General features: G+C 43.3%; 1 protein-coding gene across 1 annotated transcript in view; it reads left to right on the top strand.

Moving 5' to 3' along the window:
* Positions 1-19484, top strand: part of LOC126249132 (GTPase-activating Rap/Ran-GAP domain-like protein 3) — a 334020-nt gene that overhangs the window by 119610 nt on the left and 194926 nt on the right. Inside the window, exons 7-9 of the mRNA XM_049950784.1 lie at positions 8157-8221; positions 8691-8757; positions 11854-11956. Coding sequence (XP_049806741.1) covers positions 8157-8221; positions 8691-8757; positions 11854-11956 — 235 coding nt within the window. The remainder of the gene's footprint in view (positions 1-8156; positions 8222-8690; positions 8758-11853; positions 11957-19484) is intronic.

The raw sequence follows: 19484 nt of genomic DNA on the forward strand, positions 1-19484 counted from the left end.
TAACTGTAAAAGAACAAAAAAATCTGTATCTGTATTTGTGAATCAAACATGTGGTTACCTTACTCTTTCATTATTTCTAATAATTTCTGTGGTATTAAATACTCGCCATTTCAGCTACATTTGGTTACACACTTGAATTGCTATTCATATGTTTCTTCTGAATTTGAAGAGGAACACAATTGTAGTTTCATACTAACGTGCAAAGTGTTGCACATGTAAAGAGATTGCAGACGTCAGCATTTACTTCTTCTGTAACTCGAATATCTATGCCACGTGTTGATATTTGCAGCATTTAGCAAGCCACTGCTAATATTGGCATGACCAGTAACTTTCACCAGCAGGAAGGTACTACCGCCACGAGGATGGTGTGTTACGTTTGGCGGAAGGGTGAGTGTGGAAGGTGGGTGGGGGAAAGAGGGAGGGGAAGGTGGCGTACGAAAAGTGCGAAGACCCAAAAGGAAGAAAAGCAGGCCGATGCCGATGATACCTCGATCATTACAGCCAAGTTGTGTACCGATTACGGCTGGAGCAATGACGCCTGTAACACAAAAGACTGTCTCTTATTATTATTAATAATTATTATTAATAATAATGTTCCGATAATTGTACATTGCCATACAAACCTTTTCGCCACAAAAAATGACGCTGTCGACAGCCTAGTCATTAGGTCAAAGAATCACACATGGTACTAGGAAATCGATTATTATTTGAGCTGTCCCGTCCTTGCAGTCAGAATGTAATAAATGTTTTAATTGTGGAGCAATCGGCACATCTGCTATGTGTCTTTGAAAAAAATACATTGTAGCGTTCATTGTTAAATGTGAGCAATGAGATACTTTTAAAAAATTATCTGGTAGAACTCCAGCCTGCGCAACATAGTCGTTGGGTAAGCCACGAAAACACACAAATTATTCGTTATCCATTCGATGAATATTCTGCGACTTCAAGTTTTAAGAGGAACACTGGTTCAGGTGTGACTATCCTGCTGCACATTCTATTCCACGTGTCGTTCGCTTACTAACTGATCGATACTCTTTCTCTCCTTCCCTTTCTTCTCTGAGAATAAGAACAAAATGCTCCATACTTAGAAACTATTGGAAAACGTTCCTGGAAACTCTTTAGAGCTAACACTTCAATGTGGCCTCGTTACGGGTAGGTATAAAATTTATCCTTATGGAGAGAACTTGAAGTTATGGTACTAAGAGAAACTGCGTTTGTTTCGAAGGCATCCATATCAGGACAACTGCTGATGGTTAGATATTTCCTTAACAATGAAGGAAATTTCTTGGTAAGTAAGTAACGATTTTTTTTATGCGGTATAATGTGTAAAAAAAGAAACACTTAGGTACGTATAAATTGAACAAAATTTATTAAAACCGTAACTTATTGAAAAAACAAAACAGCTGACACTGAAGTCGAATATATTGTTATCAAGTTAGTGGTGCACAAAACTGCCATATGCACACCAGCAAAACTGCAATACTTAGTATCTGTGTTATAAAGTAGTCAAGAACAAGTCGCAATTTGAAAATAACAGTAACAATGATAAACATATCACTACGAAAAAAGGCTTCCACTGTTCACAACTTAACACTAATGAAAATGAGCGAAGCATGCAATCAGAAAAATATTTAAACACCTGTCTTCTTAATGAAATTTCCTGGCACAAAATGAAAACAGTTTTTACAAAAATTTACATTACTTCTCCTTGACAGCTCTTTCTACACCATAGAGGATTAACAGGATAGATAAATTCTGTGTGTGCTTGGGTGGTATTTGTTAAATTTTATTGTAGATGAAAATTGCAGTAAAATTTCAGTTATGCATATGATTGCCGTGTTGCCATTTATTCACTGAGAAAAGAAAATGTCTGGCTTCCAAAGGCTAAGATCTGGTCCCAAGTCAAATTGTAAAATGATTATAAAATAGATTTTATAAGTTCAACGTCTTCACAAAAGGAGATATGATGAAGAAAATAGAAAGATTCCGTTATATCATTGGTACCACATACAAAATTCTGGATAAAAAGATAAGGAAACAAATTCAAATAAAGTTCTATACAGCAATGACAGTAAAATACGTATTATATGGCAGTGAGGCAAGCAAAATAGCAGCTCGAAATGAAGACGAGTACCTTCCTGTTGCCTACACATAGAATAAAGGGTACGGTAATCAGGCGATGACGCAGTGTTAAAAGTAGTATCGAACTGACTTGATGTTGTAAAAATAATGCAGAGTCCAAGTAATAAGGGATGAAAGAAAACAGCACATCCAAAATAATTAAAAACGATAGACCTATAGACTAATAGGGAAAGTGTCATGAGATAGACCAAGAAAGAGGCTAAGAGTCCAGAAAAACAATAAATCGCGTGTAACGTAGGAATATAACAAGAAGACATATTCAACGCCTGAGGATACAGGAAGAAAATATACAATATCTGTAAAACTACACACACTTTCTAAATCACAGCTAGTAGTCACAAATTTGATGGACGGAAAATGAAAATTACTGAACAGCGTACAGTTCACCGTTCACATCAGGGAGCCTTTGCAGAGAGGTACACGCCAACACGTCTGTCTACAAATGAAAGAATACCAGTTTAACTTGCAGACGTGTACTGCGTTGGAGACAACACGAAGCTCGTTATCATCCATCAAACATCCAAGAATGGGGATCATCAGCACCAGCAAGTATCTGATTAGCGGATGCACCGAATTCCATGTGTTTCGACATCGAGCTGAAGCCAGGCATGCCTACGGGTACAACATCTTTGAGGCATGTGAAAGCCGTTATGTCGCTACTGTAGGTGACAATTTTATATCGTCTCGAGAGTGACTATAAATCAGAGCAAACAAATTTTTACGACAAGGGGAAAAGTTCTAGTCCCTGCACAGAGATGACGTTCATGAAATTTTACGTTTGTCATGTATGGCACGGAAGTTAAGCATCAAATTGATATGTGCAATATTTTTATTTAAACTCTTGCGATTTGTGTAATTCATTCAAAGGTACAAATTGGAATACATTATAGTAACAAAATCCTTGGTTTGGATGGTTTATTAGCAACAGAACTCCAACCAAAGCTGATGAAGAGTTAGAAGAAGCCTGCTTCTTCGCTTTAAGCAAATAAAAGATGGAAGTCTGGATTCAAACGTTTCCTTACTGCCTTTGAGAATGCAGCTCGTTGAGGAATACCCAAAACTGCTCTCTCAGACGAAATTATAAAGTAAGTGCACACTGTGGGATTCATTAACAAAGGAAATAAATTCCCTAAAAGATTCTGCGATCATTTTGGGTTCCTGACAATAAAGCCGTGTAGATCGCTTAATATATTTTCATTTATTATGACATTTAAACTATTGCCATCATCAGATCTGCAGTTAAGATGAAATTAGTCTTTTCCAAATGAACATGGTATGCTGTATATTCCCGACTTTGCAAGTGTGTCCCTTTTCTCCTCTGCCGATCTGAGACACTCTTTTAACTTCTTTGTCGGTTTATAAATAATCCTTACGCCAAGTTTGCGCAATATACGGCAGGCTCCCTCCATTACTCTGTGACAGTATGGCAGAAAGCCCCTACCCGACATTTCTTTTTCCGATGTGTCACTTCGACGAGTGTTTGATTCTATGACACTCCTTATGTAACTGGTGCAGTACCAATAGCTCCTCAGAACTCTTTCTAGGTGTCGCTTCTCGCGTCTGAGGCTCTGCGGTTCATATATTCGTCTTGTTCTCGTCACCAGCATATTAATCATACCTCTTTTCTGGCTCGCGTGGTGATTTCACAGTTTGTGCAGGTATTGGTCAGTTTGTGTCGGTTTTCGAAACGCGCTTTGTCTCAAGTTTTCACTGTCCCACGTAACCAGCATATCTACAAAGGGTGACTGTTGGTCCTTCTTTACCAATATGATAAATTATATGTTAGTATGGAGACTTTTCGGGTGTCTTAGAAAGTCCCCGAGGAGTTCCTCACCATAGTTCCACACAACGAATCCGTACCTCGTATCTGTGGTACAGATACGACAACGATACCTTCTCTAAATTCGAACACAAATTCTTTAACTGACTCTTTGATTTTATGCCTTTTTATGTTATTTTATGTTAAGCTGTCTATATTGCATCTGTAGCTCACCTCTACCGGCGCACAACATTTTTGACTACTTGGTAATTTTGTGATCTTTTCTCGCTATACGGAAATCAGTACGTAATAAAACTGTAATTTGAAGCTACATGTAACAGAACTCCGTGAATTTTGTGTGACTGACGTACATGACGAAATACACCGAACTCTTTAATTAATTATCCACCCCAGCTCGTACAGCGTAAAGCGCAGTGCGTTAGCTTGCAAGACTGGGAAGTTAGCCAGACTCGGCTCGAATCCGCGCGGCGGATTAACGACCGTGTGCTTAATACGCCGGCCAACTTTAACGCAGTGTTTACGCGATTTCCCACGCTCGTGTTGGAAAATGCCGAGTTGGCCCCCAAATTCCGTCTCGGAGAATGTGATACACAAACAGTTAAAACGTGATAGCACGCGAAACTTTCACGATTTGCAGACAGATGACGCGCATGACTTCCCTACACGGAATAAGAAAATTTTATTCGTGAAACTCTCCTAGGTGTCGTCAGTACTACAGTGCTTTTACTTCTGTTAACAAAGCTGTGGACAAATAATGGAGTTCCCATCACATATAGTACGGTGTTGAGTTCAGGGCGCGTTTCACTGCAATTCTCCCTTACAAGCGAACATCCCCATCGCACCCACCTCAGATTTAGTTATAAGTTGGCACAGTGGATAGGCCTTGAAAAACTGAACACAGATCAATCGAGAAAACAGGAAGAAGTTGTGTGGAACTATGAAAAAATAAACAAAATATGCAAACTGAGTAGCCCATGCGCAAGATAGGCAATATCAAGGAGAATGGGACGTCAGGAGCGCCGTGGTCCCGTGGTTAGAGTGAGCAGCTGCGGAACGAGAGATCTTTGGTTCAAATCTTCCCTCGACGGAAAATTTTACTTTCTTTATTTTCGCAAAGTTATGATCTGTCGGTTCGTTCATTGACGTCTCTGTTCACTGTAATAAGTTTAGTGTCTGTGTTTTGCAACCGCGCCGCAAAACCGTGCGATTCGTTGACGAAAGGACGTGCCTCTCCAATGGGAACCGAAAACATTTGATCGCAAGGTCATAGGTCAACCGATTCCTCCACACGAAAACACGTCTGATATATTCTATACGACACTGGTGACAGCATGTGCGTCACATGACAGGAATATGTTGTCGACCCACCTAACTAGTACACTTGGCGAATGGGTAAAAAGATTCTTCTACCTTGCCCGATTTAGGTTTTCTTGTGGATGTGATAATCACTCCCAAAAAAGTGATGAAAACATAAGAGTTTGTCACATAAACTGAAAATAAAATGTTAAACTTTTCACTCGAGAGAAGACTTGAACCAAGGACCTCTCGTTCCGCAGCTGGTCACGCTAACCACGGGACCACGGCGCTCCTGAGCTCAGACTGTCCTTGATATTGCCTATGTTGCACACGGACTACTCGGTTCGTATATTTTGCCTATTTTTTCATAGTTCCACACAACTTCTTCCTGTTTTCTCGATCGATCTGTGTTAAGTTTTTCAACGCCTATCCACTGTGCCAACTTATAACTAAATCTAAGGGGGGTGCGATGGGTAGGTTCCCTTGTTAGGTGTGGATGAGAAACTGAATAGGTCAAGGTTATTTCAGGAATCTGGTTAACGTGGACATCCTAACGTTACGTTTAAAAGCGGTGCACTCGACCTCTCATAATGTGTAACAGACCTTGCATGTACTGTACGAGTAGGCACTAATTTATAACTCTGCCCTCTGACTCCTTCCGTTTGGAGAAATCGACAGAATCTGATAGAACCCACGTGCATTTTTGGTACGTTATGAAAACAGTTATGGATACGCCAAGGACCACTTCTCACTAATTGAAACGCGTCGTTGGCAGACCTTGTTAAATTAGAGCTTCTGTCTCGGAGGCTCGTACCAAAAATTGCGTTTATAGTTGTCTTAAAATTCGAGAAAAATAAGTCTGTGCATAATGTTACGCCATACAATAAAAAGTTGTTTAAATTAAGAATATAATGAGACCAAAAAAAGATAAATCTGTGTGCTACGACGAAATGGAATTCTTTCGTAGTTCTAGCATATCTCGTGTTGCAGGCACAATGCTGAACTTAAACATTGTAACTGTGTGATAAAACTAGTTGCAACTGTAGATGGAAGATAGTGCTGAGTTCTGAGGATAACGACAGCAGTCGATTCGTTGGTGGCAAGCGTCCACCCCAAAACATTTTGGGTCTTCTGAAAAATTTGGTATGCCGCACTTCTTTAATACAGACTTATTATTGCCTCCCACGCCATACTGAAAACAGTGGGAAAGCGGTTTCCATCTCTATTAAAGCAATTTCCCCCATTATTAAATCGTCAACCCGGAGATGAAATTTATTTGTGAAGACGTTACTTCCACAACGGATATAAAACTTATTAACCTGGATAATTATATCAATACAAATGCAAGGGACATTTTTTCTGTATTAAAGGTGTTTCCTTCTATTTATCCCATTAATGTATTTAAAATAGTACTTTTACTAATCACTATCAAGAATCAGATGTACTTGTAATGTATTTTCAGTTGTTTGAATTCATTTGCTCATAACAGGAACAAATGCAAGTAAGCAGCTAACTTCTGAGTGCATTATAAGAAGTTGTAACCACAAGAATGTCATTCCAAGTAAGTCCTGGTAAAAACTAATATTTTCAGCTATTCACTCAGAAAGTTGCACGAGACCTAACTTCCTTCCGTAAGTATATAACTAATAATAGTTGCTGTCTGGAAAGGTCTGATATGCTTTAATGGTAAAGGGAAAAATCACAAAATTATTACAAGAAAGAAATGGGGAGGATGCAGAGGCAAGTTGAAACTTTCAGCTGGTACGTGATGCATACCCACGTGACTGGTTCGCCGCGATGGACAAGTACCTAGGTTCGAATCCCGGTCCGGCACACTTTTTTGACTTGTCACAAATGATTACGACAGCAGAATCAGTGAATTTCAGATTCAAAGAGATAAACTCGCAGGAGTTATATTTCACACTATCTGCAAATATTTTAGTAAATATTTGTGTCGGACTAAAGCCGTTTTATCTACATTTAACGTCGAGTTTGTAATATGTAAAACTGGAAATTGGTGAACACGACGTTTCGTAAATAAAAAGTTGTATACATTCATAATTTTTCATTTCCTGTACGATTGGAATTACTGCACTGCGGAAGTACTCAGGAGGTTGCATCACAACCCATGCAATAAAGAATATATTTCTGAACGTAGAACTTTAAATGTTCGCACAACATGCTTGCAATATCATCGAAGAACTGAATTTAAACACGAAATGCGAATTATTCGTTTTAAAAGCCATTTACATTGAGTAACCTAGTTTTAAATCATATATTCCATTTTGGGCGAATGGAAAAGAGAAACTAAAGGCACGAAGTGTCCATAAAACGTCCTGCGTGACATTTTTCTTGGCTGCATCACAATCACCACATAGGTAACACGCGTTTGCGAGCTCATTCACTTTATACTAAAAAATGTCGACAATCCAGGTCCAACAAGACACCGCCATTCAGTGTGGATATTATCTGCTTTCTATTCACGTCAGAAAATCATTCTGAAGTCTGGAATAATGGACCTGCAGTTAAAACAATTATACCAGTCCTTAGAATTCCAAAAGCGAGCGCAGCCTCCACTCATTTTGTTCCTGCGCGGCAGAAGAACTTGACCCATCTCTTTAACCCGTGACTTTAATTTAGACATTTATTCTCGTAATTAATATTTATACATTACTTGGAAATTTTCTCATTGTTGGCTACTAGTGTCCTATATATCTGACAGGTAAATGAGGAACCAACCTAATATTCCTCTAAATAAGTTGACATGAGTGAAGCTACAAACTTGAGCATCAGACATTATCATAGGAAGCTATGTTATAATTCCGGATATTTGAACATATAAATATAAATATTATTTAATTTCGCATTAGGCTTTTAGTGGGTAGACATCATGCTTATTCCTGATAACTTTCAAAATTAAATCGTTTCATTTTTTCAGGGGTCGCAGAAAATTTCTCTTGCTTACTCACCCACCAAGCCAACAACAGTCAAGCAAATTCTCTGGTAAGATGTTAAACAGTAAATTCTGTGTGAAATTTAGCGTTAATATACTACGTCCGGTATTTATGTTCTAAAAGGCTTCGAAAATGTGAATGAAGATTGTTTATTATTCCTTTTGCTGCTGTTCAGATTATATCTTTTGATTATAATCTTGCACATGACTTTAACTGCAAAATTTTATTTTAATAAACAGTGGTGCCTATGTGGTCAATGCGACTACGTTTTCTTTCTTTCACAACGTAACACTAAGTGTCACTCAGTATAAACGAGTTATGTGTTACAGCTTCCAGGCACTGGCCTGAACTGTCATTTCTTCCACGATATAAACTGTTGCTAACTAAAGGAAACATTTTTGTTTACAAGAAAGAACTGAAGTCATTCATATTTTGTAACGCTGTGTCCAAAATATGTCGAGCTTTAATATTAAAAACAACGTGGAAAGTTTAATCTTCTGTTTTCATATCGCATGCAGCAACTTCCCTTGTGTGGAGAAACTGGACAAGGGACCAAGGGAAATATTTACACCTGATTTGCAGAAGGTAACTGAAATCACATAAAGTATAATTTGTGTATGTATCGTAATGTTTTTAAATTTTTAAGTTTCTGTGTTTCATAAACCTCGGCACGCATATGACGTATGGAAATTATGTATGCATTCGATTCGCCGACTGTATGCACAATTTTCTCATATTGCAGTACGTTTTTAAAGAAACCAATCTCTATTTACTGTGGAGTGATAATATTCGACCTAAGACCGCTTGGACACTCGAAAATAAGAAACTGCATTAGACAGAGAATCATTTTCATCCCTTAAGAAGGAATACTGTGGTACTTTACAGTAAGGTCTGGATAATTCACTGCCTTTTTAGGTCTCTGAAGTCTGAGAACATTTTTAATTCCCAGTTTAGAATGTATATCACGACTTTTCAAATAACTTTTGGGAATGCAGCCCGGTGACTTCGTCGACAACCGCCTATATTTCGACAGGTGACCACCGTGTCATTTTCAAGGCCAGACTGCAGCAAGTAAGCGTTGCGAAAGTGAATTTAAAACCTCAGTTTTCAGAGCAGTTCGGAAAGATGAAACACACACACACACACACACACACACACACAAGCATGCGCTGTAAACACTAGCGCCACCATACAACCAAAGATAATCGATGCCAGAAGTTATCGATAGCGAAAATTACTAAACAACGGGTGAGGTAACATTAATTCTTTCCCTCTGGTGTTGACAAGATAGAGAGCAGGAGTCCACGCAGAATTTAAGCAAAAACCTCCAGCTCTATTTACGAGGTTACTTGCTAAGTTAATGTCTACTACTTCCTGTATAACACTATCCCAATAGCTGGAAGTGGGTGTCCAAATCACCGTGTTGTTAAATTCCATAGGATGACCGGCACCAGGACGATGTTGTGCAATAGCCGATTTGTTCAGCTGTTGTAGGCATATGTGACGCTTGTACTTATTACATTGGTCCTCCACGGTCCTGCTAGTCTGACCAATATATGACATGCTACAAATGCTAGGACTACAGTAGACACGCGCCTTACGAATACCAGGATCATCCGTGACAGAACCTAAAAGGACCATGATCTTAGATACAGATTGGAAGATACATTTCACATCATACTTCTGCAAAATAATACCGGTCTAAAGGCAGGAAGGCCATAGACCTTGGTGCCAACTGGGTGTCATCATCACCCACCCGGGGCACGGTTGATCGATAGCGCAACGCACGTCTAATCTGTCTTTCACTGTATCCATTCTGATGGAAGGCAACCTCAAAATGGGTTTACTCAGGGTCTAAAATGAAGTGGGCCGTGTGAACCTAGGTACGAGGTACCCCTTCACACTGAACCTGATGGAGACAACTGTCAGCCTGTAGATACAAGTCAGTGTAAGTAAGCTTCCTATAAACAGCATGTCCCAACGTATCATCAACCTTCCTCCCGACCAACACATCAAGGAAGGGAAGGCGGCCATCCTTTTCCACCTCTGTCGTGAAATGAATATTTCAGGTGTTCTAAGAAATCGTTCAATTTATCACTCCCATGCGGCCTAACAACAAAAGTATCGTGTACACATCTGAAAAATACGCAGGTTTCAAAGCCGCCTACTCCAAGGCATGTTCTTCCACAAACAGATTTGCAATGATATATGACAACGGACCTCCAGTCGCAACTCCATCGCCCTGCTCATAGAACAGTAACGAATCAGACAGAGTCACACTAGTGAAGAGAGAGACCACATCAAAACTTATTAGAGTAAACGCATTGCGTCTAACGACGTAAGAAATCAGCCAAGTTCTTAATGTGACGATCACCCCAGTCAACTAGTGGGCTCAACAGAGCAGGATAGTGTTTTGCCACACAACGTGTCGGAGCACTGATCTGACAATCTTACGAAGAGGAACCCCTTCCTTGTGGACCTTAGGAAGGCCATATAATCTAAGAGGAACAGCACAATAAAAATTAAGACTCTTGACAGTCTCCTGTGACGAAGAACTTTTCTTCAGGAGGCTCTTAGTCTTTCTCTCAACCCTTTTTGTGGGATCAGAACCGATCCTGCGATACGCTGTATCAGATACTAAACACTCCGTCTTTTGAACGTAATCCTGCTTGTCCAGAATAGCTGTAGTATTGCTCTTGTCCGCGTGTAAGATAACAATATCCGGATGAACTCTAAGTGAACATAAAGTAACCCTCTCTACTGCTGTTATATTACTCTTGGGTGGACGTCCCCCAGTCAGCACACGATATGCCTCCTTCCCAGCCTTCTCTGCAACGTCAGCAGGTTTAAAAACAGCCTGTTCGACAGAACTAATAAAATCAGCAACCAGCAAACACTTGGGCGTCAGTGCATACTTAAAACCTTTCCCTGTTACGAATAAAACTGCGCCACGAGAAGCTTTATCCATGCGAGTTATCACAGAGGGATAGAGTTAAGCTAACCCGCCCCTTGTTTAGTAATTTCCACTATCGATAGCTTGTAGCGCCGCTCATTTTTGGTTGTGTGATACCCTAGTGTTTAGAGAGAGAGAGAGAGTGAGAGAGAGAGAGAGAGAGAGAGGGGGGGGGGATTAACTTTCCAGAATTGCTTTGCAAAACAATGTTTTAAATTCACTTGCACAGCGCTTACTTGATGCAGTTTTACCCTGAAAAGAAAAGGGCGGCCACCTGTCGAAATATCGGCAGTTGCCGACGACTTCACCCTGCTGCATTCCCGTAAGTTAATTGAACATTGTACACCCCGAGAGAAACTCAGGTCTTATATCATGACTGTCTGGCGTTAGGAGTTCAGATTTCGAACATTTTTCCCTGGAATGACGGAATGCATTGTCTTAGTGTGTAATACAGTCACGCAATTGTTGCATAGAGTGCAGAAATTACCACAGAAACACTCAACAGGCAGCAGTTACAACTTTCATTTCTACTCCATTGTATTTATTTTTCATGGGAGATTATTTTTTCGTGTTTGTGTTACATGTTTGCTGCAATTCACGTCCCTTTTAACTTTTTATCAATGGCTCCGTAAGCACAGAGCACTATTCATCGTCGCCACCTGTGTTTGTGTGTGTCATGAAACGCTTTGTAGAGTGCGTTGCTTCCATTACAGTTGTTTTCATTCCAGGACCTGCTTCTGTTGGAAGAGCAAGAGGGATCAGTGAACTTCAAATTTGGCGTCCTTTACACTAAGCCTGGCCAGTCAACTGATGACGAAATGCTTAGTAATGGTGAGTATTCAGTTTCATGTTGATGAACTTGCTTCTACCAATCACTGCCAACAACGACGTCTACGATAACAAGAAAAGACAATTCTTTCACAACTGCAGTAGTATTTCACAAAAATAACACATTTTAGTGACACAGTGATACAAAAAAGTACCAACTGGTGTTACACTTTACAGTATTATACGAATAATCGAATTGTGTCTTACCTGCATATAGTTCAACAATTAATTCGTCACCTCAACCGAACAGTCAAATCAGTGAGATCAACTTGTGCTCATCCCATAATGATAACATTCTACTCCTGATGAAATAAATGGAGTTTCTCACCAACATTTGGAGGTAGCAGGTGACGGCCCAAAATTTGTTGGTTGTAAGTTGTGTCTCAATATCAGGTAATTAGCACCAAAGCGCTGTGTTGTACCTTAAGAAATAAATGTAGAAGATACTTTTATAGTCAATGGTGCTTTTATATCTGGTGTATACCTCGTGTCTTTTCAAGAAGAATGAGGTATTTGCCGATAGAGAACATAATAAGATCGTGAGCGTTCAGTATGACGTATTTGCTACGTATACTAAAATACACTCCTGGAAATGGAAAAAAGAACACATTGACACCGGTGTGTCAGACCCACCATACTTGCTCCGGACACTGCGAGAGGGCTGTACAAGCAATGATCACACGCACGGCACAGCGGACATACCAGGAACCGCGGTGTTGGCCGTCGAATGGCGCTAGCTGCGCAGCATTTGTGCACCGCCGCCGTCAGTGTCAGCCAGTTTGCCGTGGCATACGGAGCTCCATCGCAGTCTTTACCACTGGTAGCATGCCGCGACAGCGTGGACGTGTACCGTATGTGCAGTTGACGGACTTTGAGCGAGGGCGTATAGTGGGCATGCGGGAGGCCGGGTGGACGTACCGCCGAATTGCTCAACACGTGGGGCGTGAGGTCTCCACAGTACATCGATGTTGTCGCCAGTGGTCGGCGGAAGGTGCACGTGCCCGTCGACCTGGGACCGGACCGCAGCGACGCACGGATGCACGCCAAGACCGTAGGATCCTACGCAGTGCCGTAGGGGACCGCACCGCCACTTCCCAGCAAATTAGGGACACTGTTGCTCCTGGGGTATCGGCGAGGACCATTCGCAACCGTCTCCATGAAGCTGGGCTACGGTCCCGCACACCGTTAGGCCGTCTTCCGCTCACGCCCCAACATCGTGCAGCCCGCCTCCAGTGGTGTCGCGACAGGCGTGAATGGAGAGACGAATGGAGACGTGTCGTCTTCAGCGATGAGAGTCGCTTCTGCCTTGGTGCCAATGATGGTCGTATGCGTGTTTGGCGCCGTGCAGGTGAGCGCCACAATCAGGACTGCATACGACCGAGGCACACAGGGCCAACACCCGGCATCATGGTGTGGGGAGCGATCTCCTACACTGGCCGTACACCACTGGTGATCGTCGAGGGGACACTGAATAGTGCACGGTACATCCAAACCGTCATCGAACCCATCGTTCTACCATTCCTAGACCGGCAAGGGAACTTGATGTTCCAACAGGACAATGCACGTCCCCATGTATCCCGTGCCACCCAACGTGCTCTAGAAGGTGTAAGTCAACTACCCTGGCCAGAAAGATCTCCGGATCTGTCCCCCATTGAGCATGTTTGGGACTGGATGAAGCGTCGTCTCACGCGGTCTGCACGTCCAGCACGAACGCTGGTCCAACTGAGGCGCCAGGTGGAAATGGCATGGCAAGCCGTTCCACAGGACTACATCCAGCATCTCTACGATCGTCTCCATGGGAGAATAGCAGCCTGCATTGCTGCGAAAGGTGGATATACACTGTACTAGTGCCGACATTGTGCATGCTCTGTTGCCTGTGTCTATGCGCCTGTGGTTCTGTCAGTGTGATCATGTGATGTATCTGACCCCTGGAATGTGTCAATAAAGTTTCCCCTTCCTGGTACAATGAATTCACGGTGTTCTTATTTCAATTTCCAGGAGTGTACTTAAAGATGAGTGGTAGGGCTAAAAACGTTAAAGATCCGCAAATATTCTTCCGAAAAAAAAAAAACACACACACACGCTATGAAATCGTTTATTATGAGGGTAATACCAAAAGTAAGGTGAAAGAAGAGGTTCATAACTTTCTGAATAGCATAGCGGCGAGCTAGTATGACATGGGCATACAAAAACTGCCACAGCGTCTACAAAAATGCATCGACAGAAATGGTGATTATGTCGAAAAATAGCTAAATGGTCAAACTGTAAACTGATGTAAACCATTGTAGAAATAAACAGGTCTATGTACTTATAAAAAAATATGAGACCTTACTTTTGGGATTACCCTCGTATTTGTATTCCAAAACTCATGATAAAAAAAGTTTAAGGGGTGACGTACGAGAAAATACATGGGTACATATAACAAAATTTATGAGGCACCTCCTAATATCGAGTCAGATTTCCTTTTTCCTGCGTACTGCAACAACTCGACGTGACATGGACTCAACAAGTCCTCGAAAGTCCCCTGCAGAAATACCGAGACATGCTCCGTCTATAGCCGTTCGTAGCTGCGGAAGTGTTGCCGGTGCAGGATTTTGTACACGACCCGACCTCTCGATTATGTCCCATAAATGTTCGACGATACTCTTGTCACTCGATCTGGGTGGTCAAATCATTCGCTCGAACTGTCCAGAATATCTTCATACAAACCGCGAACAACTGTGGCCCGGTAGCATGGCGCACTGTCATCCTTAAAAATTTCATCGTTGTTTGAGAATATGAAATCCATGAATGGCTGCAAATGGTCTCGAAGTAGCCGAACATAACCATGTACTATTATCGGTGCAGTTGGACCAGAGAACCCAGTCTAATCCATGTAAACACAGCCCACACCATTATGGAGCCACCATCAACTTACATCTACATGTACATCTACATTTATACTCCGCAAGCCACCCAACGGTGTGTGGCGGAGGGCACTTCACGTGCCACTGTCATTACCTACCTTTCCTGTTCCAGTCGCGTATGGTTCGCGGGAAGAACGACTGTCTGAAAGCCTCCGTGCGCGCTCTAATCTCTCTAATTTTACATTCGTGATCTCCTCGGGAGGTATAAGTAGGGGGAAGCAATATATTCGATACCTCATCCAGAAACGCACCCTCTCGAAACCTGGCGAGCAAGCTACACCGCGATGCAGAGCGCCTCTCTTGCAGAGTCTGCCACTTGAGTTTATTAAACATCTCCGTAACGCTATCACGGTTATCAAATAACCCTGTGACGAAACGCGCCGCTCTTCTTTGGATCTTCTCTACCTCCTCCGTCAACCCGACCTGGTACGGATCCCAGACTGATAAGCAATACTTAAGTATAGGTCGAACGAGTGTTTTGTAAGCCACCTCCTTTGTTGATGGACTACATTTTCTAAGCACTCTCCCAATGAATCTCAACCTGGTACCCGCCTTACCAACAATTAATTTTATATGATCATTCCACTTCAAATCGTTCCGCACGCATACTCCCAGATATTTTACGGAAGTAACTGCTACCAGTGTTTGTTCCGCCATCATATAATCATACAATAAAGGAGCCTTCTTTCTATGTATTCGCAATACATTACATTTGTCTATGTTAAGGGACAGTTGCCACTCCCTGCACCAAGTGCCTATCCGCTGCAGATCTTCCTGCATTTCGCAACAATTTTCTAATGCTGCAAGTTCTCTGTATACTACAGCATCATCCGCGAAAAGCCGCATGGAACTTCCGACACTATCTACTAGGTCATTTATATATATTGTGAAAAGCAATGGTCCCATAACACTCCCCTGTGGCACGCCAGAGGTTACTTTAACGTCTGTAGACGTCTCTCCATTGATAACAACATGCTGTGTTCTGTTTGCTAAAAACTCTTCAATCCAGCCACACAGCTGGTCTGATATTCCGTAGGCTCTTACTTTGTTTATCAGGCGACAGTGCGGAACTGTATCGAACGCCTTCCGGAAGTCAAGAAAAATAGCATCTACCTGGGAGCCTGTATCTAATATTTTCCTAGTATTCCTAGTATTTCCTAGTATTACTAGGCCCGTGTTGCTGGAAAATTAACTTCCGGTCTGTTGCGCAAGACTCTGATTGGCGCGCTGGCGCCGAACTGGCGCGCAGGGACCGGACGTTGACGTCACGATAAGGACCGCTGGCTGCAGCTGCGCCGCAGCACGGAGCGTCATTCGCTCTGCGAACGTCGAGGAGTGCGGACGCATAGCCCTGGGTGTCTCGCTGGGCGGTGGCTTGCTACGTTTACCTGTATTAACGTGCCACAGCAATGCCTCGGCGACGTGGTTACCGTCGTCGCTGGCGGCGCAGCGTTCCTGTGTATCGTGCTTTGAATATACACTCCTGGAAATGGAAATAAGAACACCGTGAATCCATTGTCCCAGGAAGGGGAAACTTTATTGACACATTCCTGGGGTCAGATACATCACATGATCACACTGACAGAACCACAGGCACATAGACACAGGCAAAAGAGCATGCACAATTTCGGCACTAGTACAGTGTATATCCACCTTTCGCAGCAATGCAGGCTGCTATTCTCCCATGGAGACGATCGTAGAGATGCTGGATGTAGTCCTGTGGAACGGCTTGCCATGCCATTTCCACCTGGCGCCTCAGTTGGACCAGCGTTCGTGCTGGACGTGCAGACCGCGTGAGACGACGCTTCATCCAGTCCCAAACATGCTCAATGGGGGACAGATCCGGAGATCTTGCTGGCCAGGGTAGTTGACTTACACCTTCTAGAGCACGTTGGGTGGCACGGGATACATGCGGACGTGCATTGTCCTGTTGGAACAGCAAGTTCCCTTGCCGGTCTAGGAATGGTAGAACGATGGGTTCGATGACGGTTTGGATGTACCGTGCACTATTCAGTGTCCCCTCGACGATCACCAGTGGTGTACGGCCAGTGTAGGAGATCGCTCCCCACACCATGATGCCGGGTGTTGGCCCTGTGTGCCTCGGTCGTATGCAGTCCTGATTGTGGCGCTCACCTGCACGGCGCCAAACACGCATACGACCATCATTGGCACCAAGGCAGAAGCGACTCTCATCGCTGAAGACGACACGTCTCCATTCGTCCCTCCATTCACGCCTGTCGCGACACCACTGGAGGCGGGCTGCACGATGTTGGGGCGTGAACGGAAGACGGCCTAACGGTGTGCGGGACCCTAGCCCAGCTTCATGGAGACGGTTGCGAATGGTCCTCGCCGATACCCCAGGAGCAACAGTGTCCCTAATTTGCTGGGAAGTGGCGGTGCGGTCCCCTACGGCACTGCGTAGGATCCTACGGTCTTGGCGTGCATCCGTGCGTCGCTGCGCTCCGGTCCCAGGTCGACGGGCACGTGCACATTCCGCCGACCACTGGCGACAACATCGATGTACTGTGGAGACCTCACGCCCCACGTGTTGAGCAATTCGGCGGTACGTCCACCCGGCCTCCCGCATGCCCACTATACGCCCTCGCTCAAAGTCCGTCAACTGCACATACGGTTCACGTCCACGCTGTCGCGGCATGCTACCAGTGTTAAAGACTGCGATGGAGCTCCGTATGCCACGGCAAATTGGCTGACACTGACGGCGGCGGTGCACAAATGCTGCGCAGCTAGCGCCATTCGACGGCCAACACCGCAGTTCCTGGTGTGTCCGCTGTGCCGTGCGTGTGATCATTGCTTGTACAGCCCTCTCGCAGTGTCCGGAGCAAGTATGGTGGGTCTGACACTCCGGTGTGAATGTGTTCTTTTTTCCATTTCCAGGAGTGTATTACTTACATAGTACCTTGTTAAAAACTTGGGTCCATGGCTTCGTGGGGTCTTCATCACACTCTAACCCTACCATCAGATGTTACCAGCTGAAATAGGGAGTCACCTGACCAAGACACGGTATTCCAGTTTTTTAGGGCCCAACCGACATGGCCACGAGCCCAGGAGAGGCGCTGCAGACGATGTCGTGCTATTAGCAAATGCACTCTCGTCGGTCGTCTGCTGCCGTAGCCTATTAACCAAACATTTCGCTGCACTGTCCTAATGTATACGTTCATCGTACGTCCCACATACATTTCTATGGTTATTTCACGCAGTGTTGCTTGTATGTTAGCACTGACAACTCCACGCAAACGTCGCAGTTCTCGGTCGTTAAGTAAACGCCGTCGGCCCGTGGTGAGAGGTAATGCCTGAAATCTGGTATTCCCGGCACGCTCTTGACACTGTGGATCTCAGAATATTGAATTCGCTAACGATTTTCGAAAGGAAATGTCCCATGCGTCTTGCTCCAACTACCATTCCGCGTTCAAAGCCTGTTATTTCCCGTCGTGCGGCCATAATCACAACGCAAACCTCTCCGCCAATGTGCTGCCACTTTATACCGTGTCTTCGCGATAATATCGCCATCTGCATACGTGCATGTCACTATACCATGACTTTTGTTACCTCAGTGTACAAGCTAATGTAACTATTACTGTTTGAGAGAAAATTAAACCAAATTTTGCATATGTTGTCATTATGTTATCAGCTACAATCTGGATTATTTTTTCAATTCTTTTCTCAAATGATTAGAAAAGGACGTTTCTCGATACTTTTAGAACACTATCACTTGAGGAACATACTACATTGCTGTAGTATATAGAGACGTTGCAGCATTAGAAAATTGCAGTGAAATGCAGGAAGATCTACAGCGGATAGACACTTGGTGCAGGGAGTGGCAACTGACCTTTAACATAGACAAATGTAATGTATTGCGAATACATAGAAAGAAGGATCCTATATTGTATGATTATATGATAGCGAAACAAACACTGGTAGCAGTTACTTCTGTATAATATCTGGGAGTATGCGTACGGAACGATTTGAAATGGAATGATCATATAAAATTAATTGTTGGTAAGGCGGGTGTCAGGTTGAGATTCGTCGGGAGAGTCCTTAGAAAATGTAGTCCATCAACAAAGGAGGTGGCTTACAAAACACTCATTCGACCTATACTTGATTATTGCTCATCAGTGTGGGAGCCGTTCCAGGTCGGGTTGACAGAGGAGATAGAGAAGATCCAAAGAAGAGCGGCGCGTTTCGTCATAGGGTTATTTGGTAAGCGAGATAGCGTTACTGAAATATTTAGCAAACTCAAGATGCAGAGTCTGCAAGAGAGGCGCTCTGCATCGCGGTGTAGCTTGCTGTCCAGGTTTCGAGAGGGTGCGTTTCTGGATGAGGTATCGAATATATTACTTCCCCCTACTTATACCTCCCGAGAAGATCACGAATGTAAAATTATAGAGATTCGAGCGCGCACGGAGGCTTTCCGGCAGTCGTTCATCCCGCGAACCATACGCGACTGTAACAGGAAAGGGAGGTAATGACAGTGGCACGTAAAGTGCCCTCCGCCACACACCGTTGGGTGGCTTGCGGAGTATAAATGTAGATGTAGATGTTTATCAAAATCCCGAGTTGTTTGAAAATTCTTGCCCATAATGCTCCAAACGTTCTCACATGGGGAG

Source organism: Schistocerca nitens, chromosome 3, assembly GCF_023898315.1.
Source record: "Schistocerca nitens isolate TAMUIC-IGC-003100 chromosome 3, iqSchNite1.1, whole genome shotgun sequence".
Taxonomy (NCBI): Eukaryota; Metazoa; Arthropoda; class Insecta; order Orthoptera; family Acrididae; genus Schistocerca; species Schistocerca nitens.